At 40.3% G+C, this 19,989-nt stretch overlaps 1 protein-coding gene, 1 long non-coding RNA gene and 1 pseudogene across 4 annotated transcripts in view; 1 reads left to right on the top strand and 2 right to left on the bottom strand.

Moving 5' to 3' along the window:
• The window catches only part of LOC141582777 (uncharacterized), a 1,185,669-nt gene that overhangs the window by 1,112,028 nt on the left and 53,652 nt on the right, over nucleotides 1-19,989 (top strand). The window lies entirely within an intron of this gene.
• LOC120366557 (NADH-ubiquinone oxidoreductase chain 5-like) lies at nucleotides 65-3,957 on the bottom strand (annotated as a pseudogene).
• CBLL2 (Cbl proto-oncogene like 2) lies at nucleotides 11,501-13,048 on the bottom strand. Its single transcript, XM_003924096.4, has one exon. The coding sequence runs from the start codon at nucleotides 12,960-12,962 to the stop codon at nucleotides 11,694-11,696; it is 1,269 nt and encodes a 422-aa protein (XP_003924145.3). The 5' UTR covers nucleotides 12,963-13,048; the 3' UTR covers nucleotides 11,501-11,693.

The raw sequence follows: 19,989 nt of genomic DNA, 5'->3' as shown, positions 1-19,989 counted from the left end.
ATAGCAGCAGATGAATACAAGTGTTGAAATGCTTCAGGGCATTCTGGACTTTAATGTTGTTGGTCTAAGAAAAGCCAGCACAGTGAGGGGTAATACAGTGAACTGTGGTTAAATAAAAACCTAATACATTAGAGAAGTTGAATATCAGTAATGGGTATTTCAGTTTAAGATTGTTAGTTATAAGGTTAAGCTCCATTGCTGGTAAGAGGCCTAAAGCTGTCATACCTAGGACTGTGAGTTTTAGGTGAAATGGTGTAGATGTTTGGGGGGATGAAGCAGAACTAATATTGTTGGTGGTAAGGAATCCCGTGAAGACACTGCCGATTGTTAGGCGCTTGATTGAGTTAATTAGGAAGGGGTTGTTTTCATTTATAGTTATTAGGGTTGTGAAGCCAGGTTGTCCTATTAGAGCAAAGAAAATAATACGGACACTATAGACAGCTGTTAAGGAGGTGGCAATAAGAGTAACAAGGGGCTCAGGTGTTGTTACATGATGTATTAGCTGTCTTGATAATAAGGTCTTTAGAACAAAAGCCTGTGAGGAAAGGCATACCTGTAAGTGCAAGGCTACCAATGATAAGGGAGGAGGAAGTGAGGGGTAAAGCTCTGAGTAGTGCTCCGATTTTTCTGGTATCTTGTTCATCATTAAGATTATGGATGATGAATCCTGAACATAAAATAATATAGCCTTAAAAAAGACGTGGGTGCAGATGTAAAGGAATGCCAGGTGTGATTGGTTCATACCAATTGTAACTATTATAAGGCCCAGCTGGCTTGAGGTGGTGACTGCTACAGTTTTTTTCATATCATTTTGTGTCAGAGCACAGTTTGCTGTAAATAAAGTGGTGATAGCCCCTAAACATAATGTGAAGGTTTGGATTGATAGATTATTTTCAATTAAGGGGTATAAGTGGATGAATAGGAAGACTCCTGCTATGACTATGGTGCTGGAGTGGAGTAGGGCCGAGACTGGAGCTGGACCTTCTATGGCAGAAGGGAGTCAGGGATGGAGACCCAGTTGAGCTGAGCTTCCTGCTGCTGCTAAGAGAAGACTAATTAATGGGAAGGAGTCAAGGGTGGGGTTTAGAATAAATGCTTGTTGAAGTTCTCACATGTTGGAGTGTAAGATAAATCACGCTATAGCTAAGATAAAGCCATTATCACCAATGCAGTTGTACAGGATTGCTTGGAGGGCTGCTGTTTTAGCATCTGCTTGGCCTTATCATCAGCTGATTGATCCCTACACCCTCTCATCCGATCAAGAGTTGAAAGAGGTTGTTGGCAGTGACCAGAATTAATATTGTGATGACAAAAACAAGTATTTGAAAAATTGATTAATATTAGGATCCGAACTTATATACCATATCGAGAATTCTACCATAGATCAGGTAACAAATAGTGCTGCTGGAAAGAGTATTGTGGAGAAGTAGTGTAATTTAAAGCTTAGAGTTTAAGAGTTTGGATTGTCATTCAATGTCAGTTGGAGACAATGACTTCTTGTTACGTACTCGTGCAGCATTCATGCATCTTCTTCCAGATTATTCCCAGGCATGCCACCATGGCCTGCCAGTCTTTTCCTATCACAAAATATTAAATGATTTACTCTTAATACAAATTGCTGGGTCTCATCCCCAGAGCTTATGATCTGGGATGCAGCCTGAGAATTTGCAATTCTTTTTTTTTTTAATTGCATTTTGTTTTGGGGTACATGTGAAGAACATGCAAGATTGTTGCATAGGTACACACATGGCAGTGTGATTTGCTGCCTTCCTCCCCATCACCTATATCTGGCATTTCTCCCCATGCTATCTCTTCCCACCTCCCCACCCCCCCATCCCTCCCCCATTTCCCCCCGACAGACCCCAGTGTGTAGTGCTCCCCTTCCCCTGTCCATGTGTTCTCATTGTTCAACACCCGCCTATGAGTGAGAACATGCAGTGTTTGATTTTCTGCTCTTGTGTCAGTTTGCTGAGAATGATGGTTTCCAGGTTCATCCATGTCCCTACAAAGGACACGAACTCATTGTTTTTGATGGCTGCATAATATTCCATGGTGTATATGTACCACATTTTCCCTGTCCAGTCTATCATCGATGGGCATTTGGGTTGGTTCTAGGTCTTTGCTATTGTAAACAGTGCTGCTGTGAACATTCGTGTGCATGTGTCCTTATAGTAGAATGATTTATAATCCTTTGATTATATGCCCAGTAATGGGATTGCTGGGTCAAATGGATTTCTAACAAATTCCCCAATGATGATGATATTGCAGGTCATTTTGAGGCCCACTGGTCTAGTGGAAGAGAAAGGCATGTAAACAATTAAAATACAGTGTGTTAACTGGCATGATGTAAGCATACAAATAATACAGCAATCACAGTGAAGAGGCATCAAAATTATGTGCTTGACTGGATAAATATTTTTTAGAGAAGTGAATAAAAAAATAGACAAGACATAGAATAGTGAGGGGGGAAAAAAACAAGGAAAAGAATATGTCTGGCAGAGGGAAACCCCATATAGCAAGATATAAAGGGGAAACTGCTTTTGTTTTTAGGACAGTGAAAATACATAACTGGAGAAAAGGATGCCCATGGGCAGGTAATAGGAAATGAGGCCAGATAAGAGGGCCTTTCTGTGTTAAGCAAAGGAATCTGACATTATCCCAGAAGCTAGGGTGATCCATTGATGTCTGAAAACAGACTTATGCATTAGAGGGCATACTTGGCAGCTGTGTTGGATGAGTAAGTCTGGTGATAAGACCAGAAGTGAGAAAGCAATAAGAATGCTTTTCCAGGAGCCCACCAGAGAAGCAATAAATGCCAGCACCATGGTAAAGGCACTGGTTTGGATGGCATGGCCATCAGAGAAGTATAAAGATAGAATCTATCGACCATGTTACCAATGAAATATGGGAAGTGAAAGTGGATTGTGGAAGACTAGAGAATGACTGCCAGGGTTCAGATTTACACATTTGGTTGGCTATTGGAACCATGCACCAAGAGAGGAATGCCTAGAGAAGGAGCCTACTGTCTGTGAGAGGTGATGATTGAGTTAGGATTCATGGGGCATAAAGTGCCTACATTATACCCAAGGGAATATGGCCGGATAACAGTTTTAAATAGCTATAAGTTACCAGGATATCAAAGCACAAAATAAAATTTAGGGCCAGGTGCAGTGGTTCACACCTGTAATCCCAGCACTTTGGGAGGCTGAGGCAGGTGGATCATGAGGTCAAGAGATCGAGACCATCCTGGCCAACATAGTGAAACCCCATCTCTACTAAAAATATAAAAAATTAGCTGGGCATGGTGGCACGTGCCTGCAGTCCCAGCTACTTAGGAGGCTGAGGCAGGAGAATTGCTTGAACCCATGAGGCAGAGATTACAGTGAGCAGAGATCATGCCACTTCACTACATCCTGGGTGACAGTGCAAGACTCTGTCTCAAAAGACCATGTAGACATAGCAATAAGAAATTAAATAATTTATATATGTTGAGCCCTAACTAAAGCATATCAAATGCCATTATGTACTAAAATACAAATAAGTCATTTGCTTTCAGAAGTTAAAAATAAAAGTTGACCCAGTAATTTAAATAATAAGAGAGATTATAGGAAAGGCGCATTCTGGGAAATTATACAGAGCACCATATAAATACATGTAAAAATATATACAGAAAAAATCACCTGTGGAATTACAGATGGCTTTAATTTGCATTTATCCTTTCCTATATTACATAAGCATTTAATAATGAGTATGTAGTGCTCTTATAAACCAAAACATGAAAAATATTTTAAAGCTATTTTTCTTAATAAAAAGTAAAAGTATTTTTAAGTATATTCTAAATTGGAAACCTGAGATTTTGCAGACATTGGTTCCTAAAACCGATGTTTGCCCAACTGCCTCCTCACTAATACAGAGCCAAGTAGCATCCAAAGTGATGTCAGCCTTGATGTCAGTCATCTGGGCTTATGTACAACTAGGGGACTAATAGCTTGCTCATACTTGACTAAAATAGAGGTGGGAAGGCCAGACTAAACAGGGAAGAGAAAGTTTTAGGGCATCAATTTAGAAATCTGTTTCAAATTGTTGGGAACCATGAAAGGATGAAGTTAAAACGTCTTTCCTCTAAGGTAACCCATGCTGAGTTCAACCTCCTTAAATGCAAAGATAAAGTCTATGCTCTGTAGTGACTGTGGCTGTATATACTGCCTGAATGCAGGCCTGTCACAAAGCCTGGGGGATAAATCTTTAAGATCAAGCCACCATAGCTTGGCTATTACACAGATAGCTCCCACAAATATAGAAGATCCAAAGACACCTATTCAGAAGATAAAATTGGGAATAAGAATATATGCTGATAAGCATGGTACTTCACATATATACCAAAACTCTAGGTAACACCAGCTACATATGCAATGCCTGCTTCACTTAAATCCTCCGCAATTTGCTCAAGGTTGCTATGCAGCTTATTGAAGGTTAATCATCCTTATAACTTGATTATTAATGAGAAAATTGAAAAGTAAATAGGTGAAGATAACAAAACCTGAAGAAAATGTTTACTATTATAAACCCTTTCAAAGGTGACTTCTTTTCATGTCTAAACATCAAATATTTATAATTCATGTCTTGAAAACCTCTCACATTAGTGTGAATTTTATTGTAAAACTGGACAGTGTGTAATTCTTTACAGGGGGAAAATGGGAGTAAAAATGGCTTGTATCAGTTAGCTACTGCTGTATACCCATCATCCCAAAACTCAGTTACTTAAAACATTAAGCATTTTTTTTTTTTTTTTGGTGATGACTGAGTCAGATTTTTTTTTTAATTTTTATTGCATTTTAGGTTTTGGGGTACATGTGATGAAATGCAAGATTGTTGCATAGGTACACACATGGCAGTGTGCTTTGCTGCCTTCCGTCCCCTCACCTGTATATGTCATTTCTCCCCATGCTATCTCTTCCCACCTCCCTACCCCCATCCCTCCCCCATTTCCCCCCAACGGACCCCAGTGTGTAGTGCTCCCCTCCCTGTGTCCATGTGTTCTCATTGTTCAACACCCGCCTATGAGTGAGAATATACGGTGTTTGATTTTCTGCTCTTGTGTCAGTTTGCTGAGAATGATGGTTTCCAGGTTCATCCATGTCCCTACAAAGGACGTGAACTCATCGTTTTTGATGGCTGCGTAATATTCCATGGTGTATATGTACCACATTTTCCCTATCCAGTCTATCATCGTTGGGCATTTGGGTTGGTTCCAGGTCTTTGCTATTGTAAACAGTGCTGCAATGAACATTCGTGTGCACGTGTCCTTGTAGTAGAATGATTTATAATCCTTTGGATATATACCCAGTAATGGGATTGCTGGGTCAAATGGGATTTCTATTTTTAGGCATTTATATTGTTGCTCACAAACTACAGGAAATCTGGGTAGCTCATCTGGTCTCAGCTGGGCTCCTGCATGGGCCTTCAGTCATCTTTGGTTTGGGTTGGTCGCTATGTTAATCTTGATTGGACATTCTCGCATGTTTTGGAGTTGGCTGACTGTAAGATGGCTTTGAATGGGGAAAAGAGTTTTCAATATGTTTCCTCATCTTTGAGCAAGGTAGGCCAAGTTTGTTCTCATGGAGGCAGGACACTAAAAGAAGGTGGAAGGACAGAAGGCCTCTATCCTCAGACCTGGTACTCTGACACTTCTACCACATTCTATTAGCCAAAGTAAATCATAATCAAGGAGATGAGAAAATTGACTCCATCTCTTGATAGGAGAAACTGTGAAGACATGTAAGAAGGGATAAAGAATTAAGGCCAATTTTGCAATCAGTCTGCCATATGCATAAGCCAAATAGAATACACAGTCAAGTATTAGGAAAAAAGTTTAAACACAAATGAATGATGGTCAGTAAAATGAGACGACTATCTGTTTTTTATTTATTTATTTTTTTTTTTTTAATTGCATTTTAGGTTTGGGGGTACATGTGAAGAACATGCAAGATTGTTGCATAGGTACACACATGGCAGTGTGGTTTGCTGCCTTCCTTCCCCTCACCTGTATCTGTCATTTCTCCCCATGCTATCTCTTCCCACCTCCCCACCTCCCCGTCCCTCCCCAATTTCCCCCCAACTGACCCCAGCATGTAGTGCTCCCCTCCCTGTGTCCATGTGTTCTCATTGTTCAACACCTGCCTATGAGTGAGAACATGTGGTGTTTGATTTATTGCTCTTGTGTCAGTTTGCTGAGAATGATGGTTTCCAGATTCATCCATGTCCCTACAAAGGACGCAAACTCATCATTTTTGATGGCTGCGTAATATTCCATGGTGTATATGTACCACATTATCCCTGTTCAGTCTATCATCGATGGGCATTTGGGTTGGTTCCAGGTCTTTGCTATTGTAAACAGTGCTGCAATGAACATTCATGTGCATGTATCCTTATAGTAGAATGATTTATAATCCTTTGGATATATACCCAGTAATGGGATTGCTGGGTCAAATGGGATTTCTATTTTTAGGTCATTGAGGAATCGCCACACTGTCTTTCACAATGGTTGAACTAATTTACACTCCCACCAACAGTGTAAAAGTGTTCCTATTTCTCCACATCCTCTCCAGCATCTGTTGTCTCCAGATTTTTTAATGATCACCATTCTAACTGGTGTGAGATGGTATCTCAATGTGGTTTTGATTTGCATTTCTCTGATGATCAGTGATGATGAGCATTTTTTCATATGTTTGTTGGCCTCCTGTATGTCTTCTTTTGTAAAGTTTCTGTTCGACTATCTGTTTTTTATTGTGTGATGACATGTGATGAAAAATACTACTTTTATTCAGTAGAGGGGAAAAGTTCTATACCTCCACTTGATCCCATCCAAGCAGAACTCCATCTATACCACATTTTTACCTAGAGCTGACCTTGAAAGATACTTTAAAAATGACTTAGTTCTTTTTTTTCTTAATCTTACTTTAGGTGCATACTGTATCTGTCATTTCTCCCCACCCTACCTACCCTCCCCATCCCTCACTGTCTCTCCCCTACACAAACCTCCAGTGTGTGATGTTGTTCTTCTTTCTATTGGAAATAAAATCTATTTATTGATTATTTTGTCAAAGGAAAAAGTGTATAGTTTTACTCAGCATAAGGTTATTGGAACCGTTAGGAGATGTGCCAAATTTTGACACTTTTTAGAATGATTCAGATACTAAAATTTTGCCAAGAACATTTCAATACCTGAGGCATTTTTGTTCTGAATTACCCATTTAATTGTGCACTTCTTCCTTTGTTTTTGTAGACACAATGCAAACAGATTGCATTTTCCCATCTGGGATTTCTGAGCCATTTGAAAATCAAGCATGGTTGGATCTAGAGTAGTAATAAAATTATTTAACAAACAGTATGTTATGGGCACTGGCCAATAAGAACATAGCCTGACTCTAAATTTTGCTATGTTGTGAGTTCTAACCACCACCATTCCTCTTAGAAAGGTGATGAAGGATGCTCCCACATCCCCTCCCAGGAGAGAGGTTCTTTAATGAGACCACTCCAAGGGCTAAATATTTGGAGCACTAGGGGCACTGTGGACTGGTATCTGGAAAATCAAAGGTGCAGGAGACAGGATAATTTATTTGACAGCTGAGGGAAAGGAAGCTGGAAACATTGAGATTGGCCCGTACACCTAGAGTATATCAGGGAAAAGGAGATGTGTTTCTCATGGGCCAGATATTGCCCCTCACTACAGGGAGCTGGAGGGATAAAGACAACTCAGCTGAGAGAAGCTGTAGATATTGCTAGATTCTCAGGGGCTGCAGAAGAACTAGGGAACTAATTGGAAGAGAGAAGCATTCATATTCTTCAAAGGAACTACAAGTAGAGAACGGGATCAATGAGAGCAGTTATTTCTATACTATCCATGAAAGTGTCTATGAAAGAAAAAAAATCAATTCTTAAAACCTGAAGTTGGGCCCAGAAAGTAACTAACCCAGTTTCTTATAGTACCAACCAAGTTGAGACTTTTCCTACTTCCCTCACCTCTCCTGCCCCAGTCCCTTGCATTCCAATTCTGAAGGGCCAAGACCTCCATCTAATGAAATAGGGGAGAAGAAATCAAAGCAAAGGTGGTTAAGGCAAGATGATGACCACAACATTCTCCCTAACTGCTGGTCTTCCACCAGCCACAGCTAAGAAGTAAGGAAAGGACTCACCCTGAAATCAGTTCTAAAGTTTGACTGTCAGATCAGATGGGATGTTTAAATAACTGATCAGAGAGCTTTCAATTTATCCAAGAGTGTAAAGTTAAGAGATAACCCCACTTTTCACCATGGAAAGAATAAAATGTGAAAAAAAGCAAGAACGAAAAATAAAATTGCTTTATTATCTATCACTCTTCATCCTTCTGTGATGGAATACTATAAAGACTCACTTCTCCTGGAGATAATATTTTTGTGGCAGAAACAAAAAAAAGAGAAGCAATTAGTAATTAGTTATGTAATAACAGGTAGTGATAGAGCATGAAGGAAAATAAAGCAGGGTTAGGAGATGGGGCTGTGGAGGGCAGTGCTATTTTCCACAGGGTAGCCAGGGAAGGCATCTGAACAGAAACCTGAAGTGAGAGAGCCAGCCTTAAAAAGATTTGCAGGAAGATGGTACAGGCAGGGGGAAAAAAAAAAAAAATGTAAGTTCAAAATGTGAGGCAGGAAGGAATGCAGTGGTCCGAAGATTTTTTTTTTTTTAGTTTGTGTGACTGGAATAGGGGGAATGGAGGGAGAAGAGTAGGTTATGACTTCTGAAAATTCACCAGGAGTCTAACTATATACAGTTATGAAAAAGGAATTGGACTTGAAGTGCAATGCAAAATCATTTGAAGGCTGAGTTCCATTCTTAAATGATTACCATGTTCATTGTGTACAGAGTGGATGACAGACTACTGAGACTAAGAGACCTAGAAACTGGATGTCCAGTGACGAAATTTTTGAGTCAGCTGCTTCTGAATCACCTAGGATACTTACTGAAAGAACAGATTACTAAATCCTATCCATTCCCAAAACCTGATTCAGAATCTTTTGAGAAAAAGTGAGGCAAAGAATGCTACTTTGTGCTGATACTCCAGGAGATTCTTTCATGCTGTCAGAATCAGGAATCAGCACCCTATATTAATGATCATTTTGGGAGCACCCACAAGGGAACTTTTGCTCAGTATCAGACTTACACTTCCCGTGAAATGTGCATGCTTTTATCTTGCCTGTTTGCTTTAACCACATTTCATCTCACATTAACAGTACAGGATTTAGTGGTGTAAATTTTTTGCTTCCAACTTTAACTTGGATTCAGTTTTACTATTTATCTGACCTTCATTTTCCCTCTCCCTGGTATTTTAATTTTTTCGTATTTATGGGTCTATATTGTTTTTAAGACTTAAACTGTCACCTCAGTAGTCTTCAGAGCAATATAGTGTACCATACATACATTTAATTTAGACTTATGCCCATTATACCTTCAAGGCCTTCTCTGAATATAAGGAAGGGATTCACGTTATGTTTCCCTTAAAGAAACACTAACAGTAATTGTGTGATTTTTCTACTCACCACCATCATTTAGACATGACTGGATGATTTCATAACCAATATCATTTAAAAATTTTGTCTGCTACAATACATTTATCTGATTTGCTTTGCTAAATAACATATCACCTACACCTAACAAAATAATTTTTAGTCTTCTTTTAACATGTAAAATTTTAGCATGGTGCTGATTTTTTTGTCTAATGCATCATTTAAGTGGTTTCATAATGCATTCGATCCTAGTGAATGTCAATAAACATAGAGGAGCTCTTCATAGATAGTTGAGAAGACTTAAAGTGAATTTGGCTTTTATTACATGAAACCAAAATTATATTGGATTTTAACAGTAATATTTTAACAGCTTCTTAGTAGAGGCAAGAAAGGAAATCAAGTGTGTACCAGTCCAAGTACCTATAAATGTGATAGAAGCACTTACCAACCAACATTTCACATCATCACATGCCATGCTTACAATAACAAGGCTTTTTCACTAGAAGTATTGCATTAACATTAGACTTTCAAATTGCTAGATGTGAAAAATAACTCACTTAAAAAAGAGTCTATTACTTATTTTAGGCTGGTCAAGGTTAAAATGGCCATTTATATATTTCTAACTTCAGCTCTAAGCTCAGAGAGCATCTGATCAGCCAAGACAAGAATTTATTTTGCCTGTACCCAACACAGTAAATTGATAAGTTAGCAGTCAGTTCATCCTTTGCCAAAAAGAAATATCTCCTAAATTAATATATAAAAACCTTCTAGTAAGTAATATAAACAATATCTGCATACTAACATTGCATATTTATATTATGTACTATTTAAGGGGGAGAAATCTTCATGAGGGTTTATTCAAATGATACAGTATCCTAAGAACATCAATTTGTCCATATGAATTCTGTACAAAGTATGGTAGTGTAAATGTAAGTGGTCATCATAGCTGGACTGTAATAAGCCCCTAAAATGCAAAAGCACATTCTAAAGACATTTAATAAAGCAGTGAAATTCACATAAATCATTACTTTTCTGCAATACAAACTCATCTGATAGTCTTTACTGTTAACTTCATGCAAAAACGTCCCAAGTTTAGACTGTTTACCAATAAAATAAATAGGGCAGAATTAATCGTTTTTAATTTCAAGTTGGAGGAAAAACCCTCATCACACAATAATAAAACCCAAGCAAGTGCAAGTTTGTAACTGTAACAATGCTCCTCATTAATAGATTATCCAAATTCCTCCATGGCATTCAAACTGTAGTTTAAAACTTAATATACAAAAAAACAGGATCAAACTCTACCATGAAACAAAGAATCACAATAAAGTTATTCCAGCCCTCCCTGAATATTTAATTTAGGACCATGGGCAAAGTAGAACACACTTCATCTAAATGATATCATTTTATCAGTGCTATAAAATAATGCTACCTAAGACTAGTAAGTGTGCTACATTATGTGATTTGAACCATTCGGTAAAAAAAAAAAAAAAAAAAAAACATTAACAAGTAACATCATCCCCACCAGCTTGGAGCCTACAGATTCAATTACTTTGGCCATATCTTTCCAAATGATTTAGTAATGCCTTTTAACATTGCAAACATAAATCTATCATAGTACTGGAATTCCAATGTATTTTGGTGCTTCTGGGGCTGCCTAAAAATGAAAAGGCATCCAAATGAAATGCACTATAGAATTATTATACCTCAAAATTTCTGTTTCTAAAATGTAAAGTAATTCTCTACCATTTAGCTGTCTGCTTTAACTACACATTGTAGTATATTTTTACCTCTAGGATTTTTATTGTACCTTGGGAAATTAGTGGTAAAACATGTTTATAAAACAGCATGTGACTGTGCTTGAATTCCATAAAATAGCATTTTTACAAGTATATTGAAATTTAATCCTTTTACACAAGTTAACAAACATATCACCAAAAAAATTAAAACCGCAATACTTTTGAAAATGTAACAATACATATTTATTCCAAGAAATCATGAGAGGTCATCTTTTTAGGTCAATTTACCACACCAGAGGAACAAAGTTGTTAAATTACAGCTGTGCTGAACTGAGCCACTTGTCCACAATACAGCATAGAACTTGAAGTTGTTTTTCTTTTCTCATCAGGTCTTCAGTTGAAAATACTATTATCATCCTTCATATGGTTTCTGTCTTCTCTGGTCTGAATGATGTGATTCACTATGTGGATTTGAAGAAGGTGGATTCCACATTGGTAGAGGTGGCAGTACTTTCCATCCAAGCCATAAACTACGATCCGTTGCATCTCTTTGTGTAAGCCGAGGGCTCAAAGTTTCTTGATTTTCAGTGGACTGAGGTAAAAAGTTAGGGTTTTTATGGTGAAAAGTGAATTCACTTTCAGATGGATTCCCATTTCGAGACCGGGGAATAGGTGGTAGGGGAGATTTCATAAAAAGTGGCACCTGGACAATAACAAATCCAGGTGATGGATCATAGGTCGTGGTTAGAGCTGGCACTTGGCTAGAAACCAAATTAGGAGTACCTACATCCTGAGGAGGATATGGCATTGGATGGTTTACCGTTGATGATGGAGATGGAGGTTGTGCATAATGCTGTTTTCGAGGCCTAATATGATTAGGGTGTGATACCACTGGTTGACCTTGATACTCCGGAGAGTAGTCAGGAGGTGATGGTTTCTTAGCACCAGAATTGGAGTTCTTCTGAATATGCTCAGTTATTACATTGCCTTGTTTTTTTGTAAAAATACTAACGGTTTCCCACTGGATGGGAAAAGGCGGACTTGGAGATAATTCTTTGGGAGGAGTCCGAATATCCTTATGTGACCGATTATAGTGCTTGTGTGGCATATGTGGCACAGTCGGTGGTGGCATAATGGCGTGCTGTTCTGGTGGAATATAGCTTAGACGGCCGTCATCTTGCAGTCTTTGAGGGATTTCAGAGATTTCAGTTCGTGGCGGAGCAACAGAGGGATGAACTTTTTCAAGTGAAGTACTGCTAACATGTTTTCCAGCTCTCTTATGGCGGTGTTTGATATGAGCCCGTAAGCTTTTCTGAGACGAATATGTTCTCTTGCATCCCTGAACAGCACTACACATGAAGAGAGAACCTCGTTTATGCTTCTCAATTCGATGCACAGGATAACTACAGCCTGGACATATTTTACATCCGTTTTTGTCATATAAATTAGCACAGTCATAGCAAAAAGCATGCTTGCATGGAATTATTTGCCCATAGATTTTAATAGGCAAATCACATTTGTCACAGAAATGAATTGGTAAATCATCCTTTTTACCTATGATGTTGATCTTAATGTCCCCCCAAAGGTAACCAGGAATTTTTTTCTCTTTCCTCAACAGTTTACCTTCTTTAGAGTAGTACTTCTCTTCATCATATTCACATTCTTGTTCACCAGCAGGCATCTTGTTCACGTTCCTTGGAGTTGAGACATAGATTTAGGTTTGTCTACTTCCTCAAAAACGACCTTTAGATGAATTCTTCTGCTAACATCAAGGCCACCCAACGATCCAAAACTGAGTGCCTAGTAACCCATTATCAGCGTCATTAGGATCCAAGTTCGGAACGCAAGGGACCGGGAGTCATGTGCCAGTAACGTTCGCGTTAAAACGCATGCGCACCATCTTTCCAAGCCTAGAAGGCGGAAGCGCGATGCGATCACTCCCCAACCCTCCACTGCTTTGCCCTTTAAGGGCTTCCTTCTCTTCTTACCTGCCCTGTCCCACCACTCTAGTAAGGGAGTTTGGGCCGAGAAGGAAAAAGTTTCAGTGTTGAGTTTACTAATGCTGCTCTTCAGTGCTCACAGAGAAAGGAGTCTTTGTGGAAACAGAAACTGAGAGGCATGGGGAATACATTTCCGGCAGGCCCTGCAGAGCTTTGCCTTCTAGGACTAACTTATTTATTTTTATCCTATTGCATTTTTGTAAACTGCCTCAATTCTCTCAGTGGAATAAGATAGGGTGGTCTGTGTGTGTATGTATGTATATGTACATACATGCAAAATACACCTTTAACATTTTGTGATTTCACGATACAGTAAATTTAAAGTCACCTTTGTCTGGAGGAAGGGAGCATTACATTTATCTTGACAAGGAAAAATCATGGAAAAAGTAATGAATAGGGTCAGGTGCTGTGGCTCACTCTTGTAATCTCAGCACTTTTGGAGGCCAAGGCTGGCAGATTGTTTGAGGCCAGGAGTTGCAGACCAGCCTGGCCAACATGGTGAAAACCCGTCTCCACCAAAAATACAAGAATTAGCCGGGCATGATGGCACGCACCTGTAGTCCCAGCTACTCAGGAGGCTGGAGAATCGCTTGAGCCTGGGAGGCGGAGGTTGCAGTGAGCTGAGACCATGTTACTGCACTCCAGCCTGGACGACAAAATGAGACTGTGTCTCAAAAAAAAAAAAAAAAAAAAAAAAAAAAAAAGAAGAAGAAGAAAATAAGTGATAGATGGTAACTGCACCAAGCTAGACCTTTTTTAGACATTTGCTGTTCTTGCTTAAATTTAAAAAGGGTTATGGGTATTTAGGCCACATTTCCTTAAGTCTTACCTTACCTCTAAGTACAAACTGGCTCATAAAATAGCAGCACATCATATTTTTCTGTCTCCACTCCACCCATAATTGTGGCACCTCTATTCTCCTGAATGTGTAGACATTCACCCTTTTAGCTTTGTTGGCTGTCAACCTCTACTCCCTGCCCTCCCCAAAAATACTAAAAAAAAAAAAAAAAAAAAAAAAAAAAAAAAATCACTGATCAATCAAAGCAAAAGCAAAGTATCTTTGAGACTTACTGCAGTATGAGAGAGCTCTGCCTTAACAATGTCTAGGCAGTGTCTCAGAAGGGAAATGACAGGGAAGGTTATTAGAGACTAACCCGGGTGGTTTCAGGGCAGGTCTTGCAAAGCAAGCATCTAATTGCGATTGGGTAAAGTTTGTGACATGATAGCTATAGATTGGTGGCCACAGCAGGGGGAGAATATTGAAGCAAGTTTTGATGGGGAAGGTAGTATTCTTCTTAAGTAAACTCTTGTAGTTGTTTTATAATTTTATTTTTCAGGAAAAGGTATTTGCTAGAATAAGTAGCTAATTTGCTTATGTTCAAAATGGATTAATATGGGAGCAGAAAACTATTATGTCCATTATTGTTTTACACAACAACAATGAATTATGTTTGTTTCAGTACTCAGTTAACACATAGCAGTGATCATTTTCCTTTTTTCTGGCTCTGGCTTGTTGGATTGTTGATTCTTTTTTTGTTTGTTTGAGAAGGAGTCTCACTCTGTCGCCTATCCTGGAGTGCAATGGTGCAATCTCTGATCCTGGCTTACTGCAACTTCCACCTCCTGAGTTCAAGTGATTCTCCTGCCTCACTCAAACTCCCGTGTAGATGGGACTACAGGCACACGCCACCACAGTCAGCTAATTTTTGTATTTTTAGTACAGAAGGGGTTTCAGCATGTTGGCCAGGCTGGTCTTGAACTCCTGACCTCAGGTGATCCACCCACCTCAGCTTCCCAAAGTGCTGGGATTACAGGCATGAGCCACTGCACCTGGCTGGATTGTTTATTCTTCACTACACTAATTATGAAAACATAACAGTGCCCTGATAACCACCAAAGGCACCATGCTCACAAATAAGCAGTCACAACTGCCCCAGCAAAGACACAATACTCACTGAAGGTGCCACTGAGTTCAATAAGATAAATGGACCTCTGTGCTCCCTTTCATTTCACACTGTTACATGGCCTACAAAACACTTCAGGCTTATTCTCCCCAATGTCTTAAGGAGATTATTCTGAAATCATTCTTTCAGATTTTACTTGATCTTAGTTATTGCTCCTCTGCCAAGTACTTGAGTAATATAAGCTGATGGTGGCTAGTTTAAATGAACAGTATCACTTGCCTCTGATACCATCCCCTAGTTCTTGACCTTTTCAGTATCCCAGCAGTGCTACTTTCTCTTAGGTTCGTTCATTCATTCACAGGAAGCAACTTCATCCCTCGTGCAAATAAATTCTTGATGTGCTTATCTCACGGAGTCTCCAAACATACCTAACCTCTAAACACTAAGGCCGACACATGTTTTTCTCTCAAACCAGGGCTCCTATTACATGTTGACTTCAGTTTTAGATCATTTGAAATTCTGTGGGCTTAGAAACTTTAGTACTGTATTTTTTTTTTTTTTTCTTTTGAGAGAGTTTCGCTCTTGCTGCCCAGGCTGGAGTGCAATGGTATGATCTCGGCTCACCACAACTTCTGCCTCCCAGGCTCAAATGATTCTTCTGCCTCAGCCTCCCAAGTAGCTGGGATTACGGGCAGGCACCACCACGCTCAGCTAATTTTGTATTTTTAATAGAGATGGGGTTTCTCCACGTTGGTCAGGCTGGTCTCAAACTCCCGACCTCAGGTGATCCCCCTGCCTCAGCCTCCCAAAGTGCTGGGATTACAGGCGTGAGCCACTGCACCTGGCCAGTATTGTATTTTTTTAATTTTTTTTAAATTTTAATTTTATTTAAGCTCTGGGGTACATGTGCAGAACATGCAGTTTTATTACATAGGTATATTGGAACCAACCGAAATGCCCATCAGTGATAGACTGGATAAAGAAACTGTGGCACATATACCCCATGGAATACTATGCAGTCATAAAAAAGGATGAGTTCATGTCCTTTACAAGGACATAGATAAAGTTGAAAACCTTCATTCTCAGCAAACTGACACAAGAACAGAAAAGCAAATACCACACGTTCTCACTTATAAGTGGTGTCAAACAATGAGAACACATGGACACAGGGAGGGGAACATCATACACTGGGGCCTGTTGGGGAGTGGGGGGTTGGGTACTGTATTTTTTTTTATTGCATTTAAGGTTTTGGGGTACATGTGAAGAACATGCAAGACTGTTGCATAGGTATACACATGGCAGTGTGGTTTGCTGCCTTCCGTCCCCTCACCTGTATCTGTCATTTCTCCCCATGCTATCTCTTCCCACCTCCCCAACCCCCCATCCTTCCCCCATTTCCCCCCAACAGACCCCATCATTCTCAGCAAACTGACACAAGAGCAGAAAATCAAACACTGCATGTTCTCACTCATAGGTGGGTGTTGAACAATGAGAACACATGGACACAGGGAGGGGAGCAATACACACTGGGGTACTGTATTTTTTATAAGCCAAAGTGGTTCTTAAAAAAGCATGGATGATCTGCCCTATTATAAACAGTGAACCAGAATTCTGAGCAAAAACTAAAACTTAGAGCAATAAAATATAAGCAAATATTCCTGTTTTAAAATTACAGTTAGTCACTTACCAGGTTCTTTATTGAAGGTTCAATTTTTTTAAGTGATGTGCATATAATTCAAATGCCATGAATACAAAGGGAAAAATCTCTCAGATATAATGTCCACAACTTATTTTATCTTTCCTTGAAACAGTGTTTTATTTTTTTTGTTTTTTTGTTTTTTTTGTCAAAACTGAGACGTTTTCATGTGACAGAATGACGCTGAGTGAAAAAAAGTCAGCTCCTTTTCCCAGTTGACTCCATTTGCATTTGTCGCTCATTGGATCTGCTTCTAATTATTTTAGAAATAAATTATAAGTTCGGCTTTTGAGTAATGAAAGCATGCTTTTCCATAGACAAGCAATTAGCTTCTAGCTCCATACCCAGAAACTGCCCTGGTTCAGCACTTCCAGTATCTCTTCTTGGAGTATTTGCTTGTTTATAGCTGAGAAACCCAACCTGAAAGTTCTTAGTAAATATTATTTGGTGAAATTGTTGATAAGAAAAAGGATATTGACCTCCCATTTATCTCTGATTTAAGAAGCTATCTTGCTATACTCCGAAAGCTGCCTTTACAAATTGACCCTTATTTAGTACCTTTAAACAAAAAATTAGATGGGCTTCCATTCAGCCACCTTCTTTAGGGCATAGAGACTCACTCTTTCCTTCAATCTCATTGCTCTTAAAAGTTGCTAGACTTACATTCAATTGACAGAAGGGAGATTTAGTGTCTGTCAGCCTATAACAGTGATTGGATAGAAAAAGGTTTGGGTTTGGAGACTTAAATGAAATTGGAGCTTTTGAAATAGCTTGAATTCATGGAGGCCTGCTGGAATTCAGTTTCCTCTCAAAAAATAAATGAGGTTGACAATGAAGAATTATGGACTATACAACAAAGGAGTATCAATGTGCACAATTAATACTAGGAAACAGGTTGAGACATCTCCGTTTAAGCCACATGCCATCTGGCCTAGAAGCAGTCATTCTACCAGAGTGACATCAAAGGTCAGCAGGAGCGAGAGCCGTATGTCCTGCTGCCAGGCTCCTGGATTTTATTTCTCATTTAAGAGAATCTGATCTGTCATTCCTCTGGCTCCTATGGGCTTTAAATTCACATAATCAACATATCACTGCCAGAGACTTAGTAATAGCTGAGGCAGTTTAAAGGTGAGTGGAGAATAATCGTGCTCCCAAGCCAGATGCTTTCAGTTCTGCAAGGAAATAAAAAGTCCATCTCAGGCTCCAAAAAAGAAGGCAAATTACCCTGATTGAAGGAGACTTCACCTCTCCTCCCAAATGTACTACTACCAACATTCTGCATCCTGGGGACGGCTGGCCTTCTGCAAATTTAAAGAGCAGTGGTCCTCAAAACATAGTTCACAGACACCTGGGGATTCTCAGGTCCTTTTCTGAGGGTCCTTGAGGTCAAAACTATTTCCATAATACTGGAAAGATGTTATTTGCCTTTTTCATCATTGGACATTTGTGAAAATAGTGCAAAAGCAATGATGGGTAAAACTGCTGGCACCTTAGCATGAATCAAGGTAATGGGCCCAAACTATGCTAGTAGTTGGTGCATTTTCTTCCTGACATACAGTAAAAAGGAAATGTCAGTTTCACTGATAATGTCCTTGGTGAGCCAGGCATGGTAGCTTATTCCCATAATCCCGGCACTTTGGGAGACCAAGGCGGGTGGATCACCTGAGGTCAGGAGTTTGAGACCAGCCTGGCCAACATGGTGAAACCTCATCTCTACTAAAAAATACAAAAAATTAGCTGGGCATGGTGGCATGTGCCTGTAGTACCAGTGATTCGGGAGGCTGAGGCAGGAGAATCACTTGAACCCAGAAAGTGGAAGTGGCAGTGAGCCAAGATAGCATCACTGTGCTCCAGCTTGGGCAACAGAGTGAGACTTCATCTCAAAAAAAATGTCCTGGGGAGGAATCCAAGATGGCTGAGTAGGAGCAGCTCTGGATTGCAGCTCCCAACAAGAGCAGCATGGAGGGCGAGTGGTCACTGCATTTCCAGACAGATTTTTATTGCCCACAGACCAGGAGATTCCCGGGTGGAGGAGTGCCACAGGTCTCCAGCACGGCTGTTTTGGCTAGTGCAGCAAGTATTTGCACAAAAACTCACACGAGTCCGGGCGCCGTCAGCTGGTGACTGGAGTGCCTGGGAGACAGAGGCACGCGTTCAGCTGATAAAAAGGAGACTGAAACAGGGAGCCAGGCTGGGAGACTCCCAGATGGAAAAGTGCCACAAGTCTCCAGCGCGGTTGTTTCAGCCAGCGCAGTGGGTCTCCACACAAAATCTCACACAAATCCGGTTGCCTTTTCAACTGGTGACTGGAATGCCTGGGAGACAGTCGCCCATTCAACTAAAAAAAAAAAACAGGACTGAAACAGGGAGCCAGGCCAGGGGATTCCCGGGTGTAAAAGCACCACAAGTCTCCAGAACAGCACTGCGGGTCTCTGCACAAGAACTCACACAAATCCAGGTGCCGTTTCAACTGGTGACTGGAGTGCCTGGGAGACAGTCACCTGTTAAACTGAAAAGAAGTGGTATGAGGCACGGAGCCAGGTGATCAGGCTCAGCCAGTCCCACCCCCACAAAGACCAGCAGTCTGAAATGCTCTGGATTGAGAGTATCACAGCAAGCACAGCTGAACCTGGGACAGTCCAGCTTTGTAAGGGAGGCGTGTCCACCATTACTGAGGCAGTTCACTACTACTGAGGCAGTCTGCCATGACTGAGGCAGCCCACCATTGTCGAGGCAGTTCTAACTATACCCGTATAAACAGGACTGCAGGGAAGTTCACATGGCAGCTGGGTGGAGCCCACAGCAGCTCAGCAATGCCTCTACCAGCAGACTGTGACCAGGTTGCCTCCTTACTGAGCAGGGCAACCCTGAAAAAAGGCAGCAGCATGACAGAAACTTATAAATAAAGCCCTACCTTCCTGGGACAGAGCAGCTAGGGGAAAAAAGGCCGTTATGAATTCTGCTGCAGCAGACTTAAACGTACCTGCCCTGCAGCTCTGAATGGAACAACGGAGCTCACAGCTCTGCACTTGAACTCCTATAAAGGACAGACTGTCTCCTCAAGCAGCTCCCCGACCCCTGTATATCCAGACACCTCATAAAGGAGAG

This window comes from Saimiri boliviensis, chromosome X (genome assembly GCF_048565385.1).
Source record: "Saimiri boliviensis isolate mSaiBol1 chromosome X, mSaiBol1.pri, whole genome shotgun sequence".
NCBI classification, from domain to species: Eukaryota; Metazoa; Chordata; class Mammalia; order Primates; family Cebidae; genus Saimiri; species Saimiri boliviensis.
This window is presented reverse-complemented; position numbering and strand designations above follow the sequence as displayed.